This window comes from Protobothrops mucrosquamatus, unplaced genomic scaffold (assembly GCF_001527695.2).
Source record: "Protobothrops mucrosquamatus isolate PMUCROS unplaced genomic scaffold, P.Mucros_1.0 scaffold_11, whole genome shotgun sequence".
In the NCBI taxonomy this organism is placed as follows: domain Eukaryota; kingdom Metazoa; phylum Chordata; class Lepidosauria; order Squamata; family Viperidae; genus Protobothrops; species Protobothrops mucrosquamatus.
Genome location: NW_015386087.1, coordinates 739,248 through 752,204, shown reverse-complemented (window position 1 = coordinate 752,204; position 12,957 = coordinate 739,248). Strand labels below are relative to the sequence as shown.

Here is a 12,957-nt window from a genome sequence, read left to right as displayed (position 1 = left end):
GCGAAGGGACGGCTCTTCCGGCTTCTCCGCCACACTGCCTTCCGACTAATCGGCAAAGCCTCGCCGGGGGTTCCTAAAGCCGACGGGGAAAGCGAGCCAGGGAGGCACAGCAGTTTCTCCGGAGATGCGCGATCAGTTCACTCTACGCGGCCAGAGCTGTGGGAGGCTCTGCGGCCTGTGCGTCGCCGTCGTCGTCCTTTTGCTGGCCCTTCTGCCCGGCCGGGTAAGCGAGCGGAGAGTGGCGTGTGAGAGGGCGAATCTGGAGACGGTGCAGATGCGGGTCCGCGAATAGCCTTTGGAGCCTGGCGGAGGGAGGGGAAAGTAGCTTGAGCTTGTTTCAAGCCGGGGCAGCCTGTGCTGTACGGAGGCGGCCTCCAGTTTCGTGCCCCGGGATGGGTTGGACACCCGCCGCAAACTCATTCTGCACCAACCCTGCTGGGTGGGGTAAGGAGTTATCTGCTGGGGAGGCAAGGCGGTGAGGTGGACACGCCTGCAGCTGTGACTCCTAGTCCTACGAAGCAAGCTTTGGCAAAAGGCATGACTAATATCTTCCAAGTGCCTTAAGTGTTTGCTTGGAAATAAGTCTTTATTAAACTCCACAGCTTATTGGAGGCACATCTTTTCCCGGGTGGGACGCCTATAGAGAGTTTGATTTCGGAGTGACATTCCTGAAGATGGTTCTGAGTTTAAGAACTGTGTCTCGGCAATTGCATAGACCAGTGATGGCAACCCTTTTAGAGACTTGAGTGCCCAAACTGCAACCCAAAACCCACTTATGCATCGTCGAGTGCCGGGTGGGGGTGGCCCATTGGGTGGGCATGGCTGCAGTGATAATGACTGGGTGGGTCTAAAAAGTTCAACCAATCAATTCCAACTTTGCAAGAACTTTTTTTTTCCCCCGCGAGAAGTTGAAATTGATCAATTGATTGAACTTTTTTTTTTTGCACACGGCGGCGGAGGCCTAAAGTGAAAAGGTTTTATAAAACCCAGCTGAAGGCCTAGAACTGGGGCAACGACGCGCTTGCCCACAGAGAGGGCTCTGAGTGCCGCCTCTGGCACCAGTGCCATAGGTTCGCCACCACTGGCATAGACCGAAAATTGGGCAGATAAAAATAACCTGGGATTAAGGATTAAGCAGCAAAGGCTGTTACAGTTGCAAGAAAAAGTATGTGAACCCCTTGGGATAACGCGGAGTTTTGCATGAATTGGTCATAAAATGTGCTCTGAACGTCATCTAAGATGACTTTCAGAGCACATTTTATGACCAATTCATGCAAAACTCCGCATTATCCCAAGGGGTTCACATACTTTTTCTTGCAACTGTATCTTAATTACGAGGGCATAAATTAAAAAGAGTGATGCTGTTTTATGAGAGTTTTAACTATGGGTGGTTGTAGTGATCTGCAAAATATAGGTTGTGGATATACTACCAGTATATACCGTATGTGGAATTTAGCAGTGATATTGAGTTGGAAAGCAGTTAAACTGTAGCAATTTGTAGCTTATCATTGTATTACATAATTCAGCAGTGTACATGGCATAATATACATTGCAGCTTTAACTTGGCTTACTGAAACCTACAAAGTGAATGCAAGAACAGGAATGAAGTGGAGGGATAGAGGAAGGCTAAATGTCCCTGTATCAACTGCATCTGCTTAGAATGCTTATATACTTACAATAGGAAACGAGGGGTGTCACAAGGAGGTTCTCAGAAACAGTTTCAGTTATTTTGGATGAAGTTTGGAGGAAGGTTTCCATTGTCACTTGCTTGATGATTTATTTTCTGCAAAGACTGGTTATACCTGACAATTGACTTTTTGTGTGTGAAAATAGACTCATTGTATCCACTTTAATTTTTTAAAAAGTATTGAAGTGTTCACAATATGAGATACTGAATCTCCCGTAGAGATTATTAAAAAACAATTTAACAATGCAACAGATAACCAAATGAATTAATTGTAAATATCCAACTCTTTAAGAGCAATATTCTTACAGCAGATAAAAATGGAAGGTCATTTGGGGAAAGTAACTTGCAAGATGTCACTTTTCAAGACACCTAAGTAGACAGGTAGTACTTATTTAAAACCAGTGTCAGTTTTACTACACTAGTGCTTAGGATGGCTTTTCTGTGATATTCCATTTTTTTTTACATTTATGAGAATTTAAACATAGTATCTTCTGCACTTTGACTCCAGTTAAATGCCTAATGAGTAGCTTTCCAAAGACATACTATTTATTTTGGGCATTCTAGCAACAACTACTACCTTAAGAAAGTACTGTTTCCAGATTTTTTTGCTTCAGAAATGTGATTTATTTATATTTCGTATTTCTTAACTGCCTATCTCCCTCAGATGACACAGTCCCCAGAGAAGGAAAATAAGCTTATCCGCCTTTACAATTTGTTACAGGCATAATCCATGATATAGTTCTTTCCCTTTTCTGGTGTTATACTTCAAATCTATATGGGCTGATCATGAAAGTGCTCTGTGTAGGTAAGAGTATTCTAGACTTCCCTGCTTCTGTCAGAGATATTCACCTGCTGGAAGATAGCAGTAGACTATTCTTTTGAAGTGATTAGACTGTGCTTCAGAATATGTTTAATTTTGCCTTTTCATCTTACTCTAACTTAACTATACATCAACATATTCATTTGGTCAATAATCAGTGATTAATTTCTAGAAGTTGCAGATTGCTTGACTCATCCCAGTACTAAGGAAAATGGGGCATACAAAGTAAGGAAAGGATATGGAGTTATGTTTTAGTAGGAAGATTTCTGATAAAAAGCAAATTATTTTAGTGATGATAAAATTTAGTTATAGAGAATCCCTTCCTGTTATGTATCCATAAGGAATTCAAAATGATTAAGAATGGGATAGAAATGTTTCAACCCAGTTTTTGGGCCTCAAGCTGGAGCCCAGATGTTAAAGATGCATTTTTTTCCATGCTGGGTGAAACTCTAAAATTCTTTCTGTGGTTCATTTCTAAGAGGTAATCCCACAAAAGTAAAGTTGATTTCTAGTAGGCTGCTGCTATTACAGACTATGCCTGTAATCTGTGTAAGTTGGAGTAAAATAGATTTCCTATATATGTTCATAGAGAAAAAAGGGAACAGATGGAACAGATAGTGACTTAATGCTTTTATGGAACTGGCAATATTTAATGGAAAATTTGCTTTACTGAAAGAGATAAGAGCATATCAGAAAGTATATTCATGGTTGCAGGAACTCACTGGATATTTTGCCTCCATTTTCAATGAGCAAAATATTATGTCCATTGTTTTGAATCAATGGTACCTTGTCCTGCACAGTTTTCTGCACCTACCTCTTCTGCTTTTTATATGAACTATTTATTTTGTGGAGTTTCTTTGTAGAGACATATGCTAAACATATTTTCAATAATGTACATGTAATGCAAGCTGTAGAGCGGGTAAAGGGACTTTCTGTTGGTCAATGCATTATTGGGTTCCATATTTGTTAACATACTTGAGGAATTGCCTCAATAGATACTGTGGAATCATATTTTACAGCTTAGGCCTACTTTTTAATATCTCAGTTGTAATAGGATGATAATTGTGCCTAGTAAAATTTGATATAATGGCCTTGAAAAAAGACAAGTACAGATGGACTTTATTTAATCAGCACTTGTTCAGTAACTGTCTGAACTTGTACTGTGCTGAACAAGTAGTAGTTACACTCAGTCCTTGAAGCTCTGCATCATGATCTGAGCATTAGGCAGCTAGCCCAGATTTCAGACCTTCGCAGCATCCTGAGGTCATGTGATCATGATTTATGGCCTTCTCTGCCGGTTTTGCAAAATTAAAGTCAATTGGGAATATGGCAGAAAGTTAGAAGTTGCAATCATGTAAGGGGTCCTTGTTTAATGACGCTTATGGTCCTCACTTAACTAGGAATTGATAGAATTTTTAACTATTTTGCATGCACAATTTATTTCTACCATGGTCAGAATTATCATGGTTCTTTAGACAAGTCCATGCCACTTGTCTTATATATAAACTTCACTTCTAATACTGGGACATGTTGTATAATACTAGGCTCAGATGCTTCATTTCTAAGGCTGGATTTACAATATAGTACAACAGATTTCAGCTCAACTCTAGCAAGACTAAGTAGCTTTGGGATTTGGGGCCTTCAGATTCCAGGATGTCAGAGTTAGTGCCTACAGAGGGGGAGCTGGTGTAATGGACTACAGTGAAGCAGCAATTTCCCAGGAAGAAGGGAACACATTCCAAAAAGAGGGGTGAGACAAGAGGCAGCACGACCTGGAGCTTGATAAGGAGGCAGAGGAAGAGAGTAAGAATGACTCCCTAGAATCTCCCAGATATATCCATTAGATTGAGAGTAATAAGGATTTAGTTTGGCAAGATTTTGTCTGTTGTGCGTAAGCAGATAAATAACTGAACTCTGGCTGAATTGTTCTACATTGTTCTTGAGCGTAGTCTGACACAAAAATTTATGTTGGTGCTGGATGAGGTTGGACTGTTCCAGAGAGAATCTATGTACTTACTATCCTGGGGTCCATCTGCTCACTGAGCAGGTGCTAGGAAGGTCTTTGAGCAACTGCGTATTGTGTGCCAGTAGGCTGTTTCTGGATTGGGAGGCCCTAATCTCTGTCACTTGTGCCCTTGTCACTTGGGATGGATTACTGTAACATATTCTAGATGGGGCTGCCATTGAAGATCATTTAGAAGCTGCATCTGGTGCAGAATGCAGTAATGTAGCCAGTTATGTGCACTTCTTGATCAGCACACATTGCACCTCTGTTCTGCAAGTTGCATTGGTTGTCAGGTTGCTTTTGGGTTCAGTTCAAGATCTGGTTATGACCTATAGAGTGCTACATAGCATGCACCCAGTTTATTGAATGGCTGGTTAAATCTAGCTATCTCATCAAGTCCAGCAGAAGAGGCATGTTATGTCTGTCTGTCAAGGAATATCATCTGATGGACCCTAGAAGAGAACCTATTTTGCCACAATATCTGCTCTTTGGAACATCATTCCCCAAGGTTAGACTGGCCCTAACTCTGTTGGCCTTTCAGAAGGCTAAAGACATGGTTTTGACATTTTTTTATTTATTTGTAAAATTTATTAGCCACCCATCTTACCACACAGCAACTCTGGGAGGCTTAAAATATTAAAATATAAAACTATATATGAGAAGTGGCTGTAAATCACTTTGTCAATGCCATTGTAACCTCAAGTGGTCACTAAACAAATGGTTGTAAGTCGAGGATTATGTGTAATAGGAATGTGTGCTGGTAAACCAAGTCATTCTAGAGATAAACTGGGTATTCTGTAACAGATCATTGTACAATCCTGGTCAAAAAGACATTCCATTAATAGGTAATTAATGGAAACCACACATATATATTAGAATATTAATCCGGATCAAATAAATCCACTTTGAATTCCTTTTGTTTACTTTTCTTCATCTTTAATCCTGTCAAGTAGTGTCCTACAAGTTAATATCTTATCATTTTCTCTTTGTTTCTTCTCAGGAACAGCTTGATCAGTTTAGCTATCCCTTTTGTAAATCCAAGTTAAGGCTTTTCAAAGTCCCTTATTACCATCTGTTTAACTCCCTCAGGAAATATTCTTTCAAGTCCATCTAGTCCTTTAACATTCCAGACTCAACATTCTAGTTCCCCTTGTGCTGTTTTCCAAAAATCAAAGTTTTACTTTTTAAATCTTAAACTTATATAAAACTTCTTTTATTCCAGGTAGAAGGGATTATCTTGGCATAATACGCCTTTTGGAAGGTTCTGAACATTTGGAAGGTTAATAATAATTAAGAACCAATTGTCCAAGATGATTTTTCTCTCCCCCCAATCTTCCTCCCCCCTTCCCAGAATTCTGAAATCTGCTGGAGATTGCTTATTTATGATCTCTTTTACAAGGAAATTCTCTATGGCACAAACTTGTCAATTTTCATTTTCTTCTTGATCTGGTGAGGAGTTCCAAGGAGCTGATCCAAACAACAGCTCCACTTTTCACTATGGTCGTTGGTCTTATGACAGCCGAGCTATCTTCAATCTGCATGCTTTCCCCACGCTTCTGCAATCCTTAAACACACTTTAGAATACCAATGTGCACTTTTGCTGAGGAAAGAGATCTGAGGTTCAAAGAATATTGGCTGTCTAGATACTAAGTTAAAGTTTAAGTGGTGAACGCAGTCCCTGCATCAGTTTTTTAGCTTTTGCAATTTTCCCTTAGCTTGTTGTTTCTACTTAGATTGAAGAGCCCAGGGCTCTGCCATGGTAAGACAAGGAAAACAGGTTTATGATCACTTTTTCCTCTCCACCCATTTGGGCAATAACTTAATGTGATATTTATAAGATGTCTTCCTTTGAGAAATCATTGCATGGTACTTTTTATTGCCCAGTTATACAATAGTAGGGTATTTAAAATACAGGACTTTCCACTTCCCTTTAATAAATTGAAACCCCCCATATTTATCCAACTTCTTTAGAAAGTAGTACAAGTTTTCTCCAGTATGCTTAGAAGGAGAAGATAAAGCTGAGAGGTTGAACAAAAAGCAAAAAAGGAAATAGTGATTTTTTTTTGAAGGAAATCACTGCGTTTGGGAAAGAAAATCTGGTGGCATTCAAGGTGAAAGTATGCTATATGGTTTTTTTTCTGGCTAAGGGAAGGGTATTTGCTTGTTTGTGGACTGCTGTTGGATCATGTGGTCTGAAGAGAAGGGGCAGTAGCAGCAGAGTCATTGATCAAGAATTAGCTACTGGAGAGAGCCGTATTCCTTAGCCAAGATCTCCTCTCAGGCAGCACTTGAGAGCCTGATCTCTTTGAAAGTAGCCTGCATCCCAGCCAGCACTATTTTTTAAAAAAGGCAAACTTTTGGGATTCACAACTAAATTAAGCATAGGAACAGGGGTATTTTGTAGAAACCTGAATAGGGGAAATGGCCTTCACTTCCACAGAGCTGAGTTTAGTGACTGTTTAAGAAAGCCAGAGCTCTAGTTCCGTTAATGCAGTGGTTCTCAACCTTTTTAATGCCGCGACCCCAACCGGTCGTAAGTCGAGGACTAAACCGGTCGTAAGTCGAGGACTAAACCGGTCGTAAGTCGAGGTCTACCCAACCGGTCGTAAGTCGAGGACTTTCCCTGCCCGGGAGCGCTGCGCATGCGTAGTTCCGCCCCCTGCGCCGGCCGAGGCATAGCTGGCAAGCAGCAGAGACGGAGCAGGCCGACCACCAGCTGGCCCAGCCCAAGGGAGGTAAGGCACCCGCCGGAAAAGGGGGAAAAAATGGCAGACAAAAAAAATGGCGGACAAAAAAATGGCGGACAGCCTTGCTTGGCGACCCCCATGAAATGGTCGATTGACCCCAAATGGGGTCCCAACCCACAGGTTGAGAACCACTGCGTTAATGGGTAATATAAGGATATCTTTTCTCATTACTTCAGTTTGATTTAGCTATCTGGTGCTATTTAGATTTAAGTGGACTACATCTATTGGTATATACTTGATATTCCTGCAGAATTCTTGGTGCCTTATAAATCTAAATCCCTTTGTTTGGTTACACTCCAAGCATTGGATTCCTGTGCTTTGGCTGTCCGTTGGCTTTCCGTTTGAACAGGTAGCATTTCTGAGTAGGCTAGTTCGGCAATTGTCAACTTCACCGCCACTGGAAGCCAGAATTTGGCTTCTAGAGTGGTCAACTACATTTTAGTGTCATTAGTGATGACATGGAGCACAGTTGTTGCCTCCCCCTCCAGCATTACCTAGTAGTTTATCTAAACCAGGGGTAGTCAACCTTGGCTCTTTTATGACTCGTGGACTTCAATTCTGGGAGTTGAAGTCCACGAGTCATAAAAGAGCCAAGGTTGACTACATCTGATCTAAACTGTAATAGAAAAGCAAGTCACCATGGGGGCTATATACCTGCCACATACCAATCTCTCTGTATTTCCAATGTCTGAATCATCTCCAATTGAAAGTCCAGAGCAATATCCTTGGTACATGAGTAATGTCATCCAAGGACTGGATCTCTCCTTCAGCAACGCCTCATTTTCTTTTAACAGATGTCTTTTCCAAGATCGTTGCTCTTAATTGCATGGGAGCTAATCTATGAAGCATATGTGGTAATGACATCCTTGAAAGTCTCCTTTTTCTGTGTCAGTGGCATTTCCTACTTGTCCACTTTAGTTTAATTTGTTTGCTGAGAACCAAGAGTTCACTATCTTGAGTACAAATCCATAACTTATGTCCAACTTGCAGATATACATTTGATGTTTTATGCTATAACTGGAAAGTGCCCTTTCTCCTGTGGGTTTTCTATCACGTACCTTCTATTATTTGTCCGAGATTTCAAACTCATAACTCACAGGCTATGTAGATATCCAGCTCACTTAAAAAAGTTTTTTTTAATCCCATGTTTATTTTTTGTATAAATAATTCAAGACAGCAAATTAATATTTCTTCTACTTTTCCTGCAACAACATCCTATGAAGTGAGTTGGCTGAAAGAGAGTGACTGGTCCAAAGTCATCCAGCCAATTTTTCATGCCTAAAGCTGAACTGGAATGCTCCTGGTTTCTAGTATGGAGTCTTAACCACTGGACCAAACTGGCTCTTTTTGTGTGGCCGATGCTTAATATTTTTTCTTCTGTTCAATCATGTCCCTGCATGACTGGCCCAAAGTGACCCAGCTGGCTTTGTGCCTCATGTGGGACCAGAACTCATAGTCTCCTGGTTTCTAGCCGGATGCCTTAACCACTACACCAAACTGACTGTACCAATCTTGGAAAGTAATAACTGAAAGTAGATAGCTTGCTGATCTTCCTTAAGCTGACAAAAAAGTGGCACAAACTTTTGGCATCAGGTAGGACAGTCCCAAGGGATATTTGCTGTTGTCTCTGCTGTAGTTCCTCCTCGTTGTAACTCTAGAATGGGAAGCATGCCTTTGTCCATGTGTAGAACAGCTCAGTTGCAACTATATGTACTAAGGTGCTAGGACCATCAGTCAACCACACAGACACGGAGTCTGCATTTCATTCTAGAGCTGTAATGAAAAGGAATGACACTCGACTGCAGGCTAGTTGTGATGGCATCTCAGTGCCAAGCTGGAAGTGCAGCCATTCCTTAGCCTGTCCTGGTCAGGCACAGGGCCAGTCTCTTGGCTTAAGGTCATAGCAAGGAGGATTAGTACAAGGGAAACATACGTGAGCCCAGGCCATAATAGACTTGTTCCTTCATTCTCTGAGACTCTGTCAGGTAGAAGAGAAATGTCACTTAAAGCTTTTTTGTTGTGGAGAAAAATGGGGAGGAAGGAGCGTTTTTACCCCACTTTGATAAACACATAAAAATAGTAAGCGGTGGTGGGATTTGGCCTGCACCAGGTTCATATTACAATGAATTCCTGATTGCTCTCCAGGCAAGAGTCATCCATCAGATGTTTATCTTTAATGTTATTATCAACCCTGTCTATAATTGCACACATTGCCATAGGCCAAGTAGACACAGGGAAATGATGAAAAATATAGGAAAGTTGTTCTATAAAATGTTTTTTAAATACATTTAACTTTGATGGTATACCACAATACTTTTTTCTTCATTTTTAATTCACTAGAGCAGGGGTATCAAACTCACAACATCACGTGACGTGTCACAACGTATCGTGATTTTTTTTCCATTGCTGGCAATGGGGTGGGCACGGTTTCACTATGATGTGGGCTGGCAGTTTGACACCCCTGCACTATAAATTTTTGTATCAGTGTACAAAATGGCTTCTTCTCAAGTATTCCTTGAGGTGATTTGAGTTTGAGATCCTTTGTGTGTTAAATATTGGTGCATGAATTAAACATGCACCATTTGTTCCATGTTCCCGATGCCACATAGTTGTCTGATTTTGAAACTCAGAGAATTTTCACAAGCATTCTGTGATGTAGCATATTGGAACCCTATTACACGATTATACTAAACAATAGAAATAAATAGAACAAGTAAAAATAAATTGACTAAATAGAAATAGCTTTCTAATATCCACTGTTTAGCCAGTTTAGCTTGGTATTTTCATTTATGAAATAATCCAACATGTTACTTTTTTATAGGTCTGATAACTAAGTCTGCTTCTTGACCAGATTAACATGCGTCCTATTTCTTAATTGGTTTTTTTTTCTTATATGTAGGCATTCTCAGACTCTTGCATATGGTACGGCCAGTGTGGAATTTCTTCGGGAGACAAAAGGTATAATTGTCAATATAATGGCTCAGCAATACCACTACCAAAGGATGGCTATGATGTAGTGCAGGTAAGTCTTTGATTAATTACATTTTTATTAAAGGATTCTTAAAAATAAATATTTAGTGGAAATGAGGCAAAATATTTGGTTATGTTTTCCTAATTAAAATGTTTAAATGTGCCTTAGCACAAGTAATCAGCATGCAGATAAGCTAATATTAAACCATGGTCTTGATTATTTAGATTAGTTCTCTGTGCTTGGTGTTATATAGTTTTGGGACTTAGAATAATACATTCTTAAGACTATCTTTGAGAGTAAGAAATGTTCTAGGACCAGTACAGATAGTCCGTGGCTAACATTCATTCATTCATTGACTGTTCAAAGTTACAATGAAAATAAAAAACTGTATTTATAAATAGTCCTCAAATTACAGCTGTCATATCATGTGACATCACATTTTGCAACCGCATCACTTAGTATCGGCAATCCCGGCAGTCCCAGGTGCTGTCACAACTCGAGGATTACCCATCAGTACATCTGGAATTTAAGATTGTATTGGGAATGCTCAGAGTCAGATATAACAAGTGGCCTAGTTATAAAACGCAAATTTATCTGAAGACAAAATGAATGAGGTTCCTTCTTACCATCCACCATAGCCCATCAAGTGATTTTTATCACTGTTCAGGTTTACCTCATGACTATTTCTAATACTTTGCCTGGCAGTATATCACTTTCCTCCTTAAAATTAAATGTTTGTTAAGAAAAGCAAACACCCTCCTTCCCCAATAGATGAGATAGAAAGGTTGGCATATTTCCATAGCAAATACCAAGGAACTTATCTGCAGGCATATTTGTGCCAAACAGCATGAGATGGTCTGATTTACCTACATAGGTAGAACATCTTATCCTTTAACTGTTCTATTTATAAACTAATAATGACTGTTGCCATATTGTAAGCTGGTAATACAGTGGATATAAAAAGTCTACACAGCCTGGTTAAAATGCCAGGTTTTTGAGATGTAAAACAATCAGACCAAGATAAATCTGAACTTAATATGGGCTTGATCAGAGTCAGTTCAATTATTAGCAGGTGCATATTGTCTATTATTTAACATCAGTTTAAATGTGATTGGTTAGTACTGAACACAGCCACAGCATACTTATGCAACCACGCCACTGTAAGTATTTTATTGTTATTTTTCCTTCTAAAAGATTGGTTTGTTTTTCAGTTGAATTGTACAGCTTACATGTTATATTAGAGATGGAAAAAATTCTGAAGTTATTAATCTTGGTCTGATTTTTTTACATCTCCAAACCCTGACATTTTAATGGGTATATAGACTTTTTATACCTACTGTATGTTGAAATCATGGGGGAGGGGTTTTTTTTCTAAGTCAGATGTCTGAAGCCAGCAGTAGAAGAATCGGATTGTTTTGCCATTTTAGAAGTATTTCTTTAATTATTCATTTTTTTCTTAAGGAACTCTGTCCAGGTTTTTTCTTTGAGAATGTTAGCCTTTGCTGTGACGTACAGCAACTTCAGAATTTGAAAAGTAACCTGGAGCTACCTTTACAGTTTCTTTCCAGGTATGTGGAGATATAGGGAGATTGCATAGATTGTTTTCAATACACTGTGGGAGATTAATTAGGCATTCTGTTCATAAGAAAACACAAAGGAATGCCTCTTAAAAACTCAATGTTATTTTGGTCTTAACTGTTTTAGAAAGTATTGATGATAACAGATTTCTTGTTCTTAATACTAAATCACTTCCAGTAAGCTAAATTATATGAAGTGCTTATGTAATAGATGTCTTTTTCATATTGTATTACATTGCATGAATATGTATTTTGGTTTCAGTATGCATAGAAAAATCATAAAATAACCTCTGTTGGCTGTATACATCTGCACTGTTGAGATTAATCAGCATGAATAAACAGTGATTAATACATATGAAGAAATATTCTTAAGTCTAGTATTTTGTTGTATTACCATGATGAACTCTGTGTATTGTTCACATATGAAATATTTGTTGTCTTTGGGTAAATTATAGCTATAAGATTTATTGATAATTTTTGAAATTACATTCCAGAAGTTTATTAATAATTTAAATTTAAACATTTGAGCCATAATATTACTTTTCTCTCAAGAGAGAGAATATATGTGAGCTTTATTTTATATACACATACTACAACATCAGTATTGCCTCTCTTCAGGTGTCCTTCATGCTTTCATAATTTAATAAATCTGTTTTGTGAGATAGCCTGTAGTCCTCATCAGTCTGAATTTATGAATGTTACTCAGACAAAGCCGTATCAAGATCCAGTTACAAAAGAGAACAAAATCAGCATCGTAGAGCTGCAATATTATATTGGAGAAAAATTTGCTAATGGTAAGAAAATATAAATAATATAGTACAATTAAATTTTTTCATTGTCTAGATTTATAAAGAATTCTGTAATTCTATAAATTTAACTGTGCATTTATGTATAAGCACATTTATATTTCAGGTAAAGAAAAATGCACCCATAATCTTCTTAGCTATTGAACTGATTATTTTGTTCTTTGCCTCAGTCCTGAGATTTAATTTTTAATTTAAATTGGGAAATTGCTGGTTTTAAATTGAGTTATTTAAATCAAGCTTCCCGCTAATATTTTCTAACACTAGTGGAAATGTGACTGATGAAACATTTATTGGGGTTGCTGCTGCTGGGTGGGGGAACATGCATGAATGGCTGGAAGAAGAGA

The 12,957-nt window shown here is 38.9% G+C and overlaps 1 protein-coding gene across 2 annotated transcripts in view; it reads left to right on the top strand.

Annotated features, from left to right (window-relative positions):
- The first annotated feature begins 17 nt into the window (after nucleotides 1–17).
- NPC1 (NPC intracellular cholesterol transporter 1) overlaps nucleotides 18–12,957 on the top strand; it is a 47,968-nt gene continuing 35,028 nt past the window's right edge. For both annotated transcript variants that reach the window (XM_015821410.1, XM_029285203.1), the window contains exons 1-4: nucleotides 18–223; nucleotides 10,159–10,281; nucleotides 11,692–11,798; nucleotides 12,426–12,601. In XM_015821410.1, the coding sequence (XP_015676896.1) occupies nucleotides 125–223; nucleotides 10,159–10,281; nucleotides 11,692–11,798; nucleotides 12,426–12,601 (505 nt within the window). In that variant the 5' untranslated portion in view covers nucleotides 18–124. The remainder of the gene's footprint in view (nucleotides 224–10,158; nucleotides 10,282–11,691; nucleotides 11,799–12,425; nucleotides 12,602–12,957) is intronic.